This window comes from Daphnia pulex, chromosome 2 (genome assembly GCF_021134715.1).
Source record: "Daphnia pulex isolate KAP4 chromosome 2, ASM2113471v1".
NCBI lineage: Eukaryota > Metazoa > Arthropoda > Branchiopoda > Diplostraca > Daphniidae > Daphnia > Daphnia pulex.
Window position 1 is genome coordinate 12329791 of NC_060018.1, and position 17443 is coordinate 12347233.

The 17443-nt window shown below is 39.0% G+C and overlaps 3 protein-coding genes across 10 annotated transcripts in view; 2 read left to right on the forward strand and 1 right to left on the reverse strand.

Annotated features, from left to right (window-relative positions):
• Positions 1–112: 112 nt before the first annotated feature.
• Positions 113–1925, reverse strand: LOC124209923 (39S ribosomal protein L3, mitochondrial-like). The gene is made up of 8 exons (XM_046608172.1): positions 1709–1925; positions 1529–1622; positions 1230–1448; positions 1031–1165; positions 790–950; positions 532–721; positions 348–451; positions 113–278 (listed from the first exon to the last, which is right to left on the reverse strand). The coding sequence occupies exons 1-8, from the start codon at positions 1807–1809 to the stop codon at positions 158–160; spliced, it is 1125 nt and encodes a 374-aa protein (XP_046464128.1). The 5' UTR covers positions 1810–1925; the 3' UTR covers positions 113–157.
• Positions 1926–3716: 1791 nt separating this feature from the next.
• On the forward strand, positions 3717–6019 carry LOC124209914 (hydroxymethylglutaryl-CoA synthase 1-like). Its single transcript, XM_046608162.1, has 7 exons — positions 3717–3981; positions 4079–4322; positions 4386–4712; positions 4776–5088; positions 5167–5337; positions 5405–5628; positions 5698–6019. Exons 2-7 carry the CDS (start codon positions 4097–4099, stop codon positions 5799–5801), a joined length of 1365 nt encoding a protein of 454 aa, XP_046464118.1. The 5' UTR covers positions 3717–3981; positions 4079–4096; the 3' UTR covers positions 5802–6019.
• Positions 6020–6402: 383 nt separating this feature from the next.
• Positions 6403–17443, forward strand: part of LOC124209859 (nuclear factor 1 X-type-like) — a 30649-nt gene continuing 19608 nt past the window's right edge. For 4 of the 8 annotated variants that reach the window (XM_046608102.1, XM_046608131.1, XM_046608107.1 and 1 more), the window contains exon 1: positions 11642–12756. In XM_046608102.1, coding sequence (XP_046464058.1) covers positions 12748–12756 — 9 coding nt within the window. In that variant the 5' untranslated portion in view covers positions 11642–12747. Of the gene's footprint in view, positions 7018–11641; positions 12757–17443 lie in introns of those variants that run through there. The other 4 variants (XM_046608084.1, XM_046608093.1, XM_046608114.1 and 1 more) reach the window with 3 other exon arrangements.

Here is a 17443-nt window from a genome sequence, read left to right on the forward strand (position 1 = left end):
AAGACAACTTCGTTGACAATTAATTGCCAAGACGAACATATAAAATTGAAGCCATCACTAAATTATTATTTTTTTTCCTCCGCAATTGCGTTCCCTAAACATATCGGCTTAAAATGGTTCCAAGACAATTTATTGACTAAGCATCGATATCGGTCAACTAGACAGAAATGGAAGGTGAACCATATACGTGAAGGCTAGAATCCCAAATGTCTTCTTCTTTTTGTGTTCCGTCCTCTGGAGGGAAATATGTTGGGTGAGGTGGAGCTTCTTTGAGTTTTCTATAGTTTCAAAATGAATTTCATTAGATTTCTGATTTTCAAGAGCAAAAAAGTTTGTTGTCAACTCACCTCAAGGGTAAAAGAGTGTCGAAAATCCGCACGATTGAATTGGTGGCACCTGGCACAGTCCCTTTAACGTAAATGACGTTGTACTTCATATTAATTCGCATGATCTAAAAGGGAAAACCAGTGATTTTTTCACCAATTATTTTATGATTCGACTTAACATATTTTTTAAATGACGTTTGTTTACCATGAGACCTCTGTTATATCGCCGCTCAGACCCCATATGTCCAGGCATTTTTGTTCCAGGCCAGACACGAGCCTTGTCTCGACCAGTTCCGATAGTACCTCCCCTTCTATGAAACTTGGTGGCACCGTGAGAGGCTGGGCCACCTTTGAAACCCCAACGTTTTACCACACCCTGAAATCCGTGATCGATTCTGCCCAAAAAAATTGTGTTTTAGAAACCACTTTTCCGCTAACACAATTTGAAAGCAGGTAAACTTACGTTTTCCCATAGACATCTACTGCCTGCCCAACGAGGAAATGTCCTGCGGTGATGGGTGTGCATGGAGGCAGAGCTGCGTTGGGTGTAATGATGAAACGAGACAATGTCTTTTTAGGCAAGAGACCAACTTCGGAAAAAAGATTGCAGTATTGCCTGGTGAACTATGCGGGGAAAAATTGAATTTAATTTGATTTTTTTCAATGGAACTATGTATTGGATTGTGAATAGATCAATGTTTAACCTTTTCAGGATTTGTAGCTTCAGCTCCAACTACCAAACATCCTAACGGTGTTTTATTTTTGAAGTGAATGGCACCCCTCGAAGTTTTTACATACTCTTCTGGTGGTATGTAACGAATGACGTGATTGTCCAAAACCTGTGATGCGCAAAAAGTAGTTTTAAAAAATTTTATTATACAAAAAAGAAGGAATATGTCATACATGAAGAACAGTGCAGACAATTTTATTTCCAGCCTTGTCCCACATTTGTTGTCGTCCAATGTTTCTTGCAATCACACCACTTCTTTTGGTTTTAGGATCCCACTCTGTTTTCTCTATTTGAAGCTCTGACCCTTTGAGGGGAGATTTGTTCTTATACTTATCCTGAATAACTTCTCTCACAAAACGTAGATTGTCAGCTGAAATTTTGTCATCTTTTTTCTAATAAAACATACCCAAAAAAATTTAAAATCAATATTAATTACTTTTTTGGTAAAGTGAAAAAAAGTTTATGACTTTACCTGAACATTCTTCAGTGGAAGCCAGTATCCTGGATGTGTATTTCTTCGTTTCACTCTAGACATATTTCTTACTTGTTCATGGTTAAATAAAAACCTTTGACATAACAATAATATAAGAGTATTAAATAACAAGAAACAATTTTTAACCAGACTGTCATTAATGTTTCTGAGTTTTTATACCCAAGCAAGAATGGACTTCTGTTCAATGACTGCAGCTGAGTCACATTAGATGGTAATATTTTGGGATTGAAGAGAGTCCGAAGAAGTCCTACTGTCGACATTTCACAGTCAATAAATGTCTTTTGCAAAAATAAATTAGCAGTTTATATTTTGTGGACTGAGAAAATCAAACATTCACAATTCACGTTTTCATTACACTTGTCGTCTGCTCAATTTTCCGTCAGTTACTTTGTTGCCAGATAGATTATATATCTCCTTATTTTTATGCAGATTTGAAAAAAAAACATCAGGAGTTTTGGAATTTGTAAAATCTGTTTCGATTTGTAAGGACAGAGTCGGTCAAGTTAGTCGGGTCACAGAGAACACAGTCACGGATACTCTCCTTTTATCGTTCATTCTCCATGGTTTTGCCCCCAGGAGTGAGCCAAATTCATAAGGCTATCTTCTGTAATCTGTACATAGAATTGATTTTTACAGTAGATTTATGAGTTATGTGACAGCTGGAAATTCAAATTTAGAAAATGGTGTCCTAGTTAGCAATTGTCGTCCTCCCGACTGGTTGACCGAGTGTTAGTAAAAAGTCTGAAGTCATAATAATAAATCATATTCTATACGAATAAGAAACAGTCTAACCAAAAATAGCTCTTTTGAGTTTTGACGCAGCACAATGCTATGTAGACTTCAAGCAGTCATTTCATTTCCTTGATCTTAAAGATTATCGACTGGTTACGACGTCTCAAGCCCGAGATCACCCCAGCGATGACTTTTGTGATCTTTGATTCAAAATCCTGCTGTACGGGCTTAGTTCTGATGGTGTATAAAGTGAACCCCTGAGCGAAATGAGAATGAGTTCTCCGAAAAAACTTTGTTCAGTGAATACGCTGTTCGTTTACTTTCATCAAACATTCAAATTTGCAATTCAAGGTGAAGCTCTCTATAGTCAAATGTAAATTACAGCTCAGCAGGACGAGATTCGAATACAAATTCGCTATGTGAGTTTCACGGCCATTTTTGGAATCGAATCACGTATATAAGGTACCTGGACGCTATAAAGGACTAACTTGGTAAAGAATCCTTTCGGATAACCTTAGTTGTTCCGGTTTATGGAGTTACTAGAAGCGAACCTGTTTCATGCTTAGTAAATTTGTAATAGAAAATTTAGTTTCTTAGCAAATGTGAAATTTGTGGATAAAATAACATATTTGCATGTAAGTAGAATTAGAATATTCAACGTAATTTTTAATTTAAGGAAATCAAAATGTTCACAAAGGTGTGAATTATTTTTTTTATTTTTTTTTTTGTATTAAGTTCTTTACAAGAAAAGTGCTGGAATAGATTTGGGTTACGTACAAAAATTGAAAATTTCTGGTTCTTGGTGGAAAAGTTAATTGATAGCTTATCTAATATGGTAGTAACATAATTACAAATGGATTTGGGTTAAGTTAAAAAATTGAAAATTTCTGGTTCTTGTTGGAAAGGTTAGTTTACCTTATCCAGTATTGTAGCAGTAATATAATTACCAATAGATTTAGGTTAAGTAGAAAAATAGAAAATTTCCTGTTTTTGTTGGAAAGGTTAGTTAGTTTATGTAGTATTGTAGTTTTGAAAGCTATAAATCTATATAATTACTAGTCTAGAGTCTAGACATGGGCCTACCGCCTACAGAGACTTAGATATAGAACAGATTAAATCGACTACACGAAAAATCTGCTAGAATATCAGAAGAGATTTTAACACATAAAAGTTCTAAATCTAGCTAAATTTATTCATTATTCAAACTCTTCTTCTCATCAGCGCTGAAAATAGTGAAGCCTTAAGGGTTGCCATATTCGTATAAACACGTTTAACAAAAAAAAATGTCTTCAAACTTTCTCTTTCAAATTTCCCCTACTTCTTCTTGACTCAATAAAACAAAAAAGAAACTATGATGTCAACTACAGTAAAATAATTTTTGTTTAACTTGAAACAAAAGCCGAAAGCGCATCAAACTCGTAAAATATCATGAAAGACAACTCCGGTTGTGAGTGCCTTGAGGCCAAAAACACAACCAGAAATGATCAAATCAAGAAACTCGTTTTGAATCCGTTTTAATTTACGTTTTTCGAAATTACGTAAGAACATAATTTGAAAGCGGATTTCATCTGTGCCGCTTTAAACAGGAAAACGGTTCTCATTTCCCCCTCATTCGATCACTAGTTTCGAATGCATGAGGGTTGAATAACATCGGCTCAATTTCGCTTGTCTTTTCGACTGCTCTCTGTTGCTATTTATCGGTTAGTTTTTATTCTGTGGTGTAGTAAGACGCTTGTAAATTGCGGTAGCTCTTAACCTGTGTTGCATTCCGTTTCTTTTCCTGTTTTTTTTTTTCAGATTGCTCATTTATTCAACATGAACTCGCATGAAAATCCAAAGGATGTGGGAATTCTGGCAATGGAAATTTACTTCCCCAACCAGTATGTCGATCAAAGTGACCTGGAAGAGTTTGACAGTGTCTCCAAAGGGAAATATACCATTGGACTCGGTCAGCACAAGATGGGTTTCTGTAACGACAGGGAAGATATCCATTCTCTGTGTTTAACAGTCGTCCAAAGACTACTAGAAAAGAACAAATTAGGTATGCACTCCCGGTGATGTTCACACTCCAAATCAAAAGTTTTTGATTTCCTTTTCTCTGCAGATTATAAACAAATTGGAAGATTAGAAGTTGGTACTGAAACTATAATTGACAAATCAAAGAGTGTCAAATCGGTATTGATGCAGTTATTTGAGCCCAGCCAAAATACAGATATTGTTGGTATTGACACAACTAATGCATGCTACGGAGGAACAGCTGCCCTGTTCAATGCTGTATGCTGGGTCCAATCTCAGTTTTGGGATGGTCGTTATGCTATTGCCGTGGCTGGCGATGTTGCAGTGTATCCTCCCGGTCCAGCCAGGCCCACCGGAGGTGCAGGTGCAGTAGCTATGCTCATAGGACCAAATGCTCCTCTCACTTTCAACAGAAGTATTCCACATTTTTAATTCAATTTGAAAAAAGACTAATATTTTCTATGTTGTTTGATTGCAGTACAATCTTCTCATATGGTAAATGTCTACGATTTCTACAAGCCTGATTTGTCTTCCGAATTCCCCACCGTCGATGGGAAAATCTCCATCCAGTGCTATCTGAGTGCCCTTGACGCTTGTTTCAAGAGGCACAGTGAGAAAGATGGCCGTCCAGACGTGAGCTTAGATGACTTTGATTACTTTTGCTTTCACGCACCCTACTGCAAGTTGGTGCAAAAGAGCTTCGCACGCTTATGCGTCAACGATTATGTCTTTCATCTAAAAAATGGCAATGAAAATGCCGACAGCAAATATCCTGATCTAGTGCCTTTCAAGTAACGAACCAAAAATAATTTCCTTATTATTACGTAAGATCTTTTTTAATATTTTCCTTCCATTGTTTGTTTTTTTAGACATTTAGAATTAGAAGAAACTTATTTTAATCGAGAATTGGAGCAAGCTGCAGTCAAGTGTAGTAAAGCTGCTTTCGAAACAAAGACTCTTCCTAGTCTGATGCTGGCCAGTATGGTGGGAAATATGTACACTCCGTCCTTGTATGGTGGATTGGTGTCTCTTCTGGCCAAGTAAGAAATCAAAGTTCCAGTTCAAGTTAACATAAAAATTTTCTAAATATATTTTCTTCTTCTTTAGTACAACTGCAGAATCGTTGCTGGGTAAACGGATCGGTATGTTTTCGTACGGTTCGGGACTGGCTTCCACCATGTTCTCTTTGCATGTTAGTAAAGATCAAGAGAAGATTGAGAAGTTATTAACTTTAATAAATGATGTTCCAAGTCGACTGGAAGCTCGAAGTGCCGTTTCGGCCGCTGAATTCACTACCATTTTGAAAGCCAAAGAAGATGCTTATAATAAAGGTAAGTGTATTTTTGTCCTTTCTCTCCACACTTAGAGGTTCAATAATGATACATTTCGTCTTTGATCAGCTCCGTACCAACCCGTTGACTCGTTGGATACGTTGACTCCAGGAACGTATTACCTTTTAGAAATTGATTCCAAGTATCGGCGTAGTTACGCCCGTCGTCCCTAGGTATTCCTTAACGAGCCAGCATTTATTGAATGGATTAAAATTTGAAAAATTCAATATGTTGTCCTTTCAAAAATGTTTCCCGTTCGTTAAAAACAAAAGTTAAGTAGTTCTACACACATATAATTTCATTTAGATAGGGTAAATACTAAATAATGCTTATCTTGTTTCTGAAGCCAATCAGTTAACGCGACTGTAATACATTTTGACAATTTAGTTATGAAAGAGTCGCCTCTTTTCTTTATTAATCTTTAATACCTTCTATCAGGTATTAATAAAAGTTTTTTATTCGTTTCTTTTATACGATCAGAAAAATTCCTGATTTCTGCACTTTTAACTATTTGACATATTTTCGTTGATTCTGACTTTATTTTTTGGTAATTATGAATTTCTTTCGTGTATTTTACATATAAATCCAAAAGAACTAAAAATTAAAAACAATTTCGTTATTAAAATCATCAATTTTCATAAAGTTTGGGCGTTTGGAGTTGAATTTTTAATTTTAAAAATTCATTTCTTTTATTCACGATAAGAGGGCATTCAAGACGGAAGGCGGGACTAAAAAAAGAAAGTAACGCCTGGTGAAGCCATCTGCCTCCAGATGGAGTTTGGAGGACATTTTAACATGTGATCATTTCAATAGCGCCAGTTTTAACAGCACGATTCAATCCAGTTTTGCTGGTTTCGTGAACAAATAAATTTTTCTGAAACAAAAAAAAAGTACTGATCTAAATCAGTGATGATTAAAGAAACAATTTCTCAACGAATGTGGTTTTCGGTGGCGTGATAATGGCTGGCACACTCAGCAGCATGCCAAGCCATGGCAATTGCCAAGCCACCACGTGTTTTCATAAGACGTAAAAACGCAAAGTGTAAATTACCTCGTGCTCTATCGTTATTCTACATCTAATTCAGCATATTTATTCACATTAACAGTTTCAAGTGACTGTGTTTCATGCTCTGCTGGGTTTCAAGCATGGCTTATCGTAACTTTCATGGCATGACTAGCTCTCAGGTGCATAGCCAAAAAACTCTTGGACCGTCTCATCAAGTTAATTCAACATGCTGCTTGATGCTCTTTCTACTCAATTTGCTCAACTTTCCTGTGATGGACCACATCATCTTTCCATCGAACACCAGCTCAATTCCCCAACACCATTTGCTCATCAGATCACCAAGGCAGCGAGCTTCAGGTTGCAGCATCTTTCTGTGGAAGAAGGTAGGATAACCTCACAATAATATTGATTGGTTGTTTCCATTCTGAATGTGGTGCATTTCTTTGCTGAAATTTCACACCCTTAATTATTCAAGTGAATCTTTTTTGGTTTGATTAGCCTCTGATTATTGAATTGACTTTTAGCCTTGAATTTTCCCATTCTTGGTTAATACGTCACCGTTTAAACGCGTTTAAACGAATAAAGAAATGAGTTAATAAAGATCTCTCTGGAAAAAAAAGAGTGACCGAGGTGCTGGGCGTGCAATATGGGCGCCTTGATAGTCCCGAATTGGATTGCGCGTGTTTTGAAAGGGATTCATTGGGAAATGTCCCGATTTTCTTCCCCCTATTCTATTAGGCGATGGGCGTAGACGTCCCTGACGACTTTGCGGGCAAGATGAAAGGGGGGGGGGACGACGACGAAAAAGGACCGCAACAGTCAGCAAATGACGACGATAGGTTCTCCCCCCTTTTTGTTATATATTTCTATCCAGGGTCTTCTCCTATTTTAACGGGCGACGAGGGAAAAAGAAAAGAAAAAAGAGAACCTCAGATCAAATTAGCAGGATACACCCCAACGGACTTATTTGGGAAGACCGTCGTCGTCGTCTCTCTCTATCCCGGGGGGTTATTACAGCACACCAACTCTTTTTTTTCCCGTTCGTTCGTTCGTTCGTTCCACCCCCTTTAGCGGGAGTTGAGAGTGAATCTGATGGTTCCTCCACCACACACACACAGATACACACACCAACGTTCAATATAAAAGGCACACAAGAATGGTTGCAACTATTTGGGACTTGATTGGCAGGAACGCTTTCACATCCCGCCCTCCCTCCCCCCAAAACATTTTCAACAGAGAGGGGGGAGAGAGATTCCTTTTAACAGCCTTCCCATCTTTTAGGCTACCCCCCCTCCAGCATCATTAAGGAGCAGCCAGGCTAGTACAGGAGTCGTTAGGAAAAAGGAGCGTTTCTATGTGTAACCGTTAACGGTGCGGATGCCACATCGTTGATCAACCCGGAATTCTTCTTCTTCTTCTCTGAACGGTGAAAAACTTTTAACCTAAAAGCCAAGTTGAGCAATATCGATGCTAATCCGGATCCCAGGATCCATTGAAAACGTGAACCGATCCTTTTTTCGTAACAAAAGCTTTTTTATAAAATATTCCAAACAACTCTTTTGTCGTGTGTCAATAAGTTCTTCTTTCTTTTTCTCTCGCATGAAAAAAAGAATAAGAAATTGTATTTTATTTTTGCTCTACTTTTTTTAAATATTTTTTCACCAACTCGCGCCCAGGCTTGATGTCCGTTGTGTCTTTGATGGATGGGAGCTTTTGGCTAGTGTTGTGTGTGTGCACTCTTAATGATTCTTGCAAGGGGCTCTTGTTTTTCTTTTCGGTTTTTATAGATGGATTGTTGTTGGGTTGTTGGGCTACCGCGGGCTCGTCATTACGATCGTTTCTTTTTTTCATCACAATTTTTCCCCCCCAAACAACACGGCAAAGTGCGTGTTTAACTGACATGTCCGAACCCATGCGCCTCTAGCGTCGGCTTTACATTCGATTTCTTGTTTTTTTTATTTTTATATTTCCCCCTGCAGAAGATCTCGTCAATCATCCCACCGAAAGGTTTGTGTGTTGATTTTCAAACTGAGCGCGCGCTCGCCTTTTTTTTTGGGATAAATAATCAAAAGGTTGTTGCAACAACAACAACAACAGGGGTAAAAAAAGGGAAGATGATGCACCACAATCTTTGACGTTAGCCTCGGCCTCAATGTACCGACAAGAAGTCGGAAGCTCAGGAAGAAGAAAGTTTTATGTGTATAGAAAGAGAGAGAACTGTGTCCTATATTATTCAGGATGTCCTCTTATATTTTTTTTCCTTCCTTCTTGTAAAGAATATCGAACTCGCAGGATCGAAAGGAAAACTATAAAAGAGGCTCTATAACCCCTCGGCGTGTAGATGTATTCACGCGTCATTGACTCTGGTCGGATGTGAAGCGTGTACACACATGTATAGGCAAAAGGGGGGGCCAGGGCCAGAGAGATATATGTGTGTGTGTGTGTAAGAAGGGAAGAAGATAGATAGTTATATCTACTTATTACAGAGGATGTGCTCTGTCGGAAAAAGGAAAAAAAGATCCTGTGACGTTGCTGGGGCAATGTATACATCTTCCGACACCTTTTTCTCTTTTCTTGATTGAAGCATCTAGCCGTGTGTGTGTGTGTGTACAAATAGAGTTAGTTGCCGCACTAAAAAAAAGACAACAACAAAAAATACTAGACGTTAATGAAATCAAAGTTGGGTGATGGACAATGTCGAAAACGGTCGATACAACAAGGAGACTAGACACAATGATATGTTGTAGCCCGATGGGGGGGAACCGGGAAAGAGATAAAAAGAAAAAGGGGGGATATATTCTGTAGTATATTAGATGACATCTGAGATTGTCAATTGTGTAACAAGACAAACGCCAGCGAAATGGCCCAGAGCTAGGATCGAAAGAAGAGAGAGGGGGGACGACATAATATACTCCCATTGGTCCGCATCTATAAAAGCTACTAGTCGAGTTTGGGAGCATCCAGGATGCTCTGAACTGAGTTGCCGAGACTTCTGGGATATGTTTATTGCGCTCAGGATACTATAATAATAATAATAATAATAATACAGGAGGATTTTTTCTTTTTCTTCTTGGTGGATTATTATTTCCCAGGTTTATTTGATTTGGTTTTTATCCGAAGCTTCTTCTTCTTCTTTCTTGTTTGTTTTCTTTTACGAGCCATTTCATCCCGAGTCAATCGCTTCCTGCTTCCAGTTCTATATATTTCCTGTTCCTGGCCCATTGAATTCCCGGCTCAGACGATCCTATATATACGATCCCCCCTTCACTAACAAAAGATGCTGAGACACTGAGAAATGCACAGGGGGATATGTAATTCGGGTTAACTCGAATTGACTTATTTTCGTTGTCTTGTTATCTGTCGCGCTTTGAAATTTTCTTCTTTTTCCTGGAAAATGTTTAGCGGGGGGCCCTGGGATTTTTTGTTTTCTTTTTTTTATGAATAATTAATTAGCGCCCCGGTTGTGTGTGTCGCTCCACCACCTGAAAAAAAAAGACAAGCACAGGTGTGAGAATGTAGTTTGTACCACATTTTGACAGTCGACTGAGCCCTGGCACACGCCATCGTTGTTTAGCGTGAAATGTCCGGGAGTTGGACAAGTGTCAACGTCAAAAAAAGACGAGATGGACCTGTAACTTGTAACTCTCTCGCCTGTTTCGCCCGACTGAGAGAGCTATAGAGAAAAAGAGTCATCTGCATATGGAAGAGATATCGCCGTCCGATTAGTTGGTTACAAAACCTTTAAAAACCCAACCGACTACAAAACGTGTAATGAAATAAATAAAGAAATGTTTCAGCGATCCATGAGAGGAGCAACAATTTTTCGGAATTACGGGGCCATGGAAACGTGTTGGAGAAAATCAAAAACAACTTTTTTCGTTTCTTTTTTCTTTTTTCAAATTTTTAAATTTCGACGAAAAATAAAAATAAAAAAAGATTTATATTTATTTTAGTGGGACACGCCCGTGTCGGAATAAATATCGAGAATGAGATTATTTTTTCTTTAAAAAAAATGTCTAAACCAAATGGAAAAAGCCGTTGGCCATTTATTTTTACTTGAATTAAAATTGAAGAAGAAGAAGAAAAATATCTAATTTTTCTTCTCTCTTCATTTCATCATCATCATCATCCGGTCCTTTTCATATTTCCCAACTGGCCCCATCGCTCAAAGTGGGAAAGAGAAATATAAAAATAAAAATAAAAAGAAGAATTACAATCAACTACGATGATTGATGAGCCACGGCAAAGGGTCAGCAACTCTCACAGTCTCTTTTCTCTTCTGCGAGCTGCTGTTGATGAACGATTAGCCAATCATTAAACGCTTGAATTACACACACACACACGAAAGAGCCTTTTTTTCTTTTCTTTTTCGAATTTACAGATTCCTCCTCCTCCTCGTTCGCTTCTCCTTAAGAATAAAAAAAAAAGAAACAAACGATTGCGTGATGGCACTCTCTGATGGTGCAACTCTTTTTTAGTGTGTGTGGCTCTCCCCAGATTTTTTTATTTCTTGACGTGGGTCGCGCGAAAATAATCAAATCCCCCAAATTTTTATTATTTTTTCTTCTTTTAAATCAAATTTGAACCTTTTCCCCGCGAAATTTTCGTTTTTCTTCCTCTCCCGTTTATATAAAAATGGACATAATCGAGGAGGTGGGCGACAGAGACGGACGAGATGAGGAAGCCAGCAACAACATCAACAACAACCCAAAAAATAAAAAAATAAGTTAGTGAATAAATAATAAAAGAACGAAAAAGAACTGGGAATGCGGTCTGGCGATCCGATCCGATCCGCCGAAAACTCCCGCAAACGGTAAAAGGGAGGACCACCACCCCACCCATCGTCCAACCGACGATGCGCGCGCGTGCGGGAATGGGCGGAGTCTCCACTGCACAGCAGAGCAACAACAAAAAAAAGAAGGAAAAAATCCAACTAATAAAAATAAAAAAGAAAATAAAAAAAAAGAACTTGTGTGTGTGTGTCGCGTCCTTCGCCTGCCTTGAAGAGTGCCAGCGGTAGCGTGAGCCGAGCTCAGTGTGTTGTTGTTGTGTGTCCGTGACGGCCGCGCGCTGTTTTTGGTCTCTCCTCTCCTCTCCCCTTTCCCTTTATTCTTTTTCAAACCTTTTTCGGTTGAGTTTTTCGGTTTTCGGGTCGATTTTGCGATCGCAGGAGAAAATTTCTCAAAAAGTTTTTTGAGGATTTTTTGAATTTCGCGCGAAATTTGATTTTCGGGAGAAATTGTTTTTTTTCTTTTTCGACGAAGGAGAGTTGATAAAATCAAGTGAATCGAGTGTTGTTTGTGAGCCCCCAAACTTTGTTTTGTTGTTGTTGTTGTTGTTGTTGGTAGATTCACACGGCAACAACAACTTTTGATTTGAATATTTCGTCGGCTCGTGAAAATTCACAACTTTTTTTTTCTATTTCGTGGACGAGAGAATTTTGTTTCGGTTGTGTTGTTCGCGGTGCGTTCGTGAGTGGACCAACAACCTCTCGAGAAAAAAAAACAACTGCAACTTTTTTGGGGGTTTTGGGTTTTGTGTGTTTGTCGTCGTGTGTGCAGTACCTGAGCGTCGGCCTCATTTGAATGCGACGAAATTCATTCAGTCGACTGGCGGGATAATTTGAAACTCGAAAATTCCCCCAAGTTAAAAAAAAGTTCAAAAGAAAAAGAGAAAGAAAAAAGTGGTTGGCTTGAAACAACAAGAGTGTCGTCGGGGGTCTTGTGTTGTTGTTGTTGTTGTTTCTACTGTGTGCGTTCGTGTTGGGTGCGGGGGCCCGGACTTCCTACTCTTCTTCCTACTCTCTCTCGTTCGCATTCATTTCTATATATTGCCGAGCTCAGCTCAGCTTCTTCTTCTTCTTCTTGCCCGTCCAGACTACTCCCAACAAAAACATGAACATCTTCTGAGTTCCTTCCTTTCGAAAAAACAAAAACAAAACACAATCGACCCGCTTTTTTTTGGGTTGTTTCATTACCCCCCGACAATTTTGGTTGTTTTCGACTCTCCAAGAAAATTCTGTGGCCGCCCAGGAGTGACCCAGGACCGGCGCCAAAATAGCCACCGTCCGCTATGACAACTCGGATATAGCAGCAGCGAGTGCCTACGGTAAAATGACCATGGTAAGAGCTCTGCCTATATATCCCCTTCCGTATTTATCCCCTCCCCATCCATCCAATCCGATCGATATTTATCTAATCAAACCCGTTTTATTTTGGCGCTTCTGCGAAAACTAAGCAACTGCTCGCACGCGTGTGTGTCTCACATTTTTCGGTGTGTGTTGGTCGAGTCCTTGAACTGTCCGGCTGGCTCCTCCTAGTTAATGAGAAATATTATGATTAAGACGATTAGTAAACCCCCCCTCGAGTGTGTCTATGAAAGATTAGGGCAGCTCGAATTTTTATGTATCGATCGGCGGCATTGCAAAGTTCATCATCATCTTGATCCACATTTTCTTGTTGAATTCAAACATCTCCTCTCTCCCAGGAGAAATGTTTGGATGAAAGAATTTTCTTTTTTCTCCCGAGTTAGAAGAAGAAAAAGGGGGAAATTTTTCTTCTTCTTCTTCTTTTGCCACTCCTTTTCGTTCAATCATTCCCGGTTGGAAATGGTTTTTAGGACCTGTCAAGCCGCAGCTCCGTCTCATCTCTCTTCTTCTTCTTCTTCTTCTTCTACTGCTGCGATCCTGCAAGCTATATCTCTTTGGATAGTACTATACATGTCCTCTCTATCTCCATCGAGCCTTGGTGTAAGAGAGAGAGAAGATCGGGATAGTATATTATACCTTTTTGCCCGGCTCGCCGGCAGACAGTCCCTTTTTCGGATGATGATGATGATGATGGGTCCCGGGGTGGGCTGATGATGATGAACGGAAGGATGGAAGAGAAAGAGAGAGAGTACAGGAAAACATGGCGATCAAAAGAACACACACACACACACGGGCGAAAAAAGATGGACGGACTGAAAGGATTACTAAATCAGAAAAAAGAAAAAAAAGGATTATCATAATTATTTATTGGATTGCGATCGATGCCAGCGACTTCCGCATTTCGACACAGTTCCGCAACGACTGTAAATCGATCGGTCCCATCGATTAGCATCGGCGAGTAAATTTTACATTTTTTCATTTTTATTTTTTCATTTGATTTTCTTAACAATTCACGAAGGAATGAGAAAAATAAAAGAAAAAGGTGATGATGATGATTCTGCGTGAGTCTCTATTGTCTACGTGCTAGAGCCCGTATGCATTGCATCCACGTACACAACACGCACACATATGCAAAACAGCACACACACACACACACAACAACTGCGCTGGTGGGGACGAAATAATAAAAATAAGAAAAGAAAAAAGAGCTAACGGCCTTGGATCCGCACGGCCAAACGGGCGGAGTTCAAACGTGTCCGCAAACTCGATAGAGTGTCTCTCTCTCTGACCCGCGCTGGTGTAATCCCGTAACAACCGAACCGACTCAAATATAATCAAAATAAAAATAAAAAGTGAATGGACTCAATTGGGGAAAAAGGAAAAAAAAAAAATCGTTTCGGTTCATCGGGTGACCCCTGGTGGCCTGTACATGCAAAAGGGGTTGGAGCTATTTCCAGTCTCCTGCCGGGAACATTTTTTTTTTCTTTTTCGTATTTTAAACGCGGGAGGATTGTCGGCTTGTGCGCAGGTTGAGAGAATTTCTTTTCTTTTTCTTTTTTTGTAAAAGACGCACTGGCCCGGCACACACATTTTTATTTTATTTGTTGAAGATGGTGCGGCGGAGGGACTTTCGGGAGAAAAGAAAAAAAAAGGAACGAACGAACGGAGGAACGAAGGAGGGGTGTGATCTATTTTTACAACGCCAGCAGATATTTATTCCAGGAATATATAAGACGCGCACAGCACAGCTCTTTTCCCTTTTATTTCGATCGCTCCCTCTTGGACCCTATATTTTTCTTTTTTTCTTTTTGGGGTTTTATTTTGAATGTTATTCAAATGATTTAAAAAAAAATTTTAAAAGGCGGGAAATTTGAAAAAAAAATTTCGATTTTGCGCGAAATAAGGTCACGTATAGGTGTAGTGTAGATATATATCGGGAGGAGAGAGAGAGAGAGAAGAAAAAAGGGTGGAGTCTCTCTCTCGTCGGGTCGACAGATGCATATCACACGCTCGTAAATTAACATCTCCTATCGGGGCTGTTGGTAGAAGACGCACCACGGGTTCTATTTCAAGTGTGTGTCTCCTCCTTCAGCGTCGTCGTCGAACGCAGGCGCCGTTCGAATTTTTTTCAAATGAAACAAAACAAAAAGGCGCCAAATTTCTTTTTTTCAAATTCGATAACAAAAAATCATCGACGTAAAAGGAGAGAGAAAATATTTGATCCGCACAACGCCCTAATTATTATAACCTGATGGATCGTGGCGCACAAAAGTTCGTCTTCTTTTGATATCCAAAATGTGACGTGACCAAGAACAAAAAGGTTATAGCGATGAAATTGTTTTTGTCTTCTATCCTGCACCACGGTCAATCCTTTTTAGTTTTTACTAGTCCGCCCGCGCCATTTAAAAAAAAAAAAAAACAAGAAATTTTTTTATTATTTCCCAGGAAATGTTTTGCGCGGAATGTAATAATGATCCATCCCCGTAATGATATCTCGGCAGTTTAAAATAAAAAATAATGACACATAGAAAGATATTAAAATAAGAAAAAGGCGTAGATATTTATCCTTTCACGCTGGGGATTGCGTTATAAAAACGGAGGAGAAGAAGAAGAAGATTCAAGACTTTCTGGTAGGACGGCGATGGATCATGCGGGTGTCAGCGCCAGGTAGGGTGTACTGCGCACATCAACAGACAAACACACACACACACAGGAGAGATGGAGGAGAGGGGGGGGGGAATAATCATTCCCGCAACGAGATGAATGCGGTGATGTCATACAATAAATTTCCCATTCTTCCTTTGATGATAAGAAAAATGCAAAAAGAGAAATAAATCAACGGACCCGACATTTTATGTACGTGGCGCGTCCACAAAGAAGGAAGAAGAAGACACGTTATTGTATTCCCTCCCGTCCTAATGGCACCTTTAATTTATTTCACCTTTTTGCGGGGAAATAAAACACTAACGCGTAATAATTCTAATCAAATAAAAATCAAAGAATTGCCCAATTTTTTTAATCTGATCTGATCCCTTAGGAAACTGTCAAATTTATTTGTTGATGTGTCCGGCTAGCGTGAAACAAATGTCACACTGACCAGGGTTTGTGTATACCACCGTCCCTTGAGAAAATAGGAACGTCATGTGAGGAAATGGGCAAGGTCGGACGTTGAATTTCTGATTTTTTCGAGTGTAAAAATAACAAATAAAAAAAGGGAAAATAAAATCGAGTTTCAATCGGTTGGAGATTGTGACGACGTGCCGTGAATGCGTGTGGGGGACTCACGAATCGATGTGATGGAGTCGCTTATTATACACACACGTAACGTGGGAGGGGGGAATCTTAACTTGTGTGTGAAAAACCAAAATTCCTGGTGCGAGTCTATTCACAGAGAGAATCTCGTAGTGTCTGACGATTAGCTGTTGAAAATCAAAGATTATTTGATATTTATTTTTTCCCCTCGATACATTTGATCGTGTACGAGGGACAAGAGAGAGAGAAAGAGAGGACGGGATGACTGATGCACGGCCTCGCGTCAAACGCCGTAGAGACTCTGTCTGAGTCTTTTTTTTCTTCTTAAAGGGCCCACTACTACTGGCATATAGTGGAGGAAACGTTATCGAAGAGAGTCGAGAGATACATTTCCCCTCCCTCCACACACACAGCAGATTCTTTTCTTCTTCCTCCTTCCGCCTTATATAACTGGGATATAGATTTATATATAGAGCTCTTCTTTTTCTTTTTCCACCATGTAGAAGAAAGTGATCATCATCACTCACGCAAACCTCTTTTTTTTTTCTTTTTCCTTCTTTTCTCTTAGTTCCTGCCCCGTATATATAGCTGTCTAGCTTGTCTATCTCTTTCCTTCTTTCTTTTAGTGCTGTAGTAGTAGGAGCAACTCGGGAGTATCCGGGAAGAAAAAAAAAGGAGTGCACGGAGTAACATCCGAGAGCTCTAGTAATAGTATAAGACCATCTATGTAGAATATTTCAAAAGAAAAATCTTGTTTAGATTTCTTGTATAAATCAGAAATATTCTTATTTTTAAAGCTGGACTGCGAGGAAATTGATTTGATTTTGAGAAGTGACAGTTTGTCAACATTGGGTGGCTTAATTGGCGATTTGAATATTTGGAAGGGGAGCGCGAAAATATTTTTGTGAACATTTTTATTTTAAATTTTTAAATATGAAAGGAGAGAGAATCAGGTTTGTTTTTCCATCTTTGTTCATTGGCCTTTTTTTTTCTTTTTTTAAAATATAATATTGACAGTTTGAAAGCTCCACGGGAGCTTGATGGGCTGCCCGGATAACAATCAGAGCTACTTGTTATTAGAACGAAACATTCTTCTATTTTTTGATGGATAAATTCTCGATTTTATTTTATTTTCTTCAAATCTTTAAAGGTGTGGAGGGTTTCTTGTTTTTTAGTTTTTCCTGTAGGGAAAGAAAATCTCACGCGGAATAGGTCGACGATAAATAGCCGGAGTTTGCCTTTTTTTCTCTTTCTCTCCTTTACCATTTCTGGGTCACGCAAATGAAAAATTCATAAATACACACACACACACACAAAGAAAGTAGTTGTAACATAGTGACTAGGTCAGCTGTTAGGCCAGGTCGATCAACTTTCACGCGTGAAATTTCGTTTAAAAAAGAAAAAAAAAT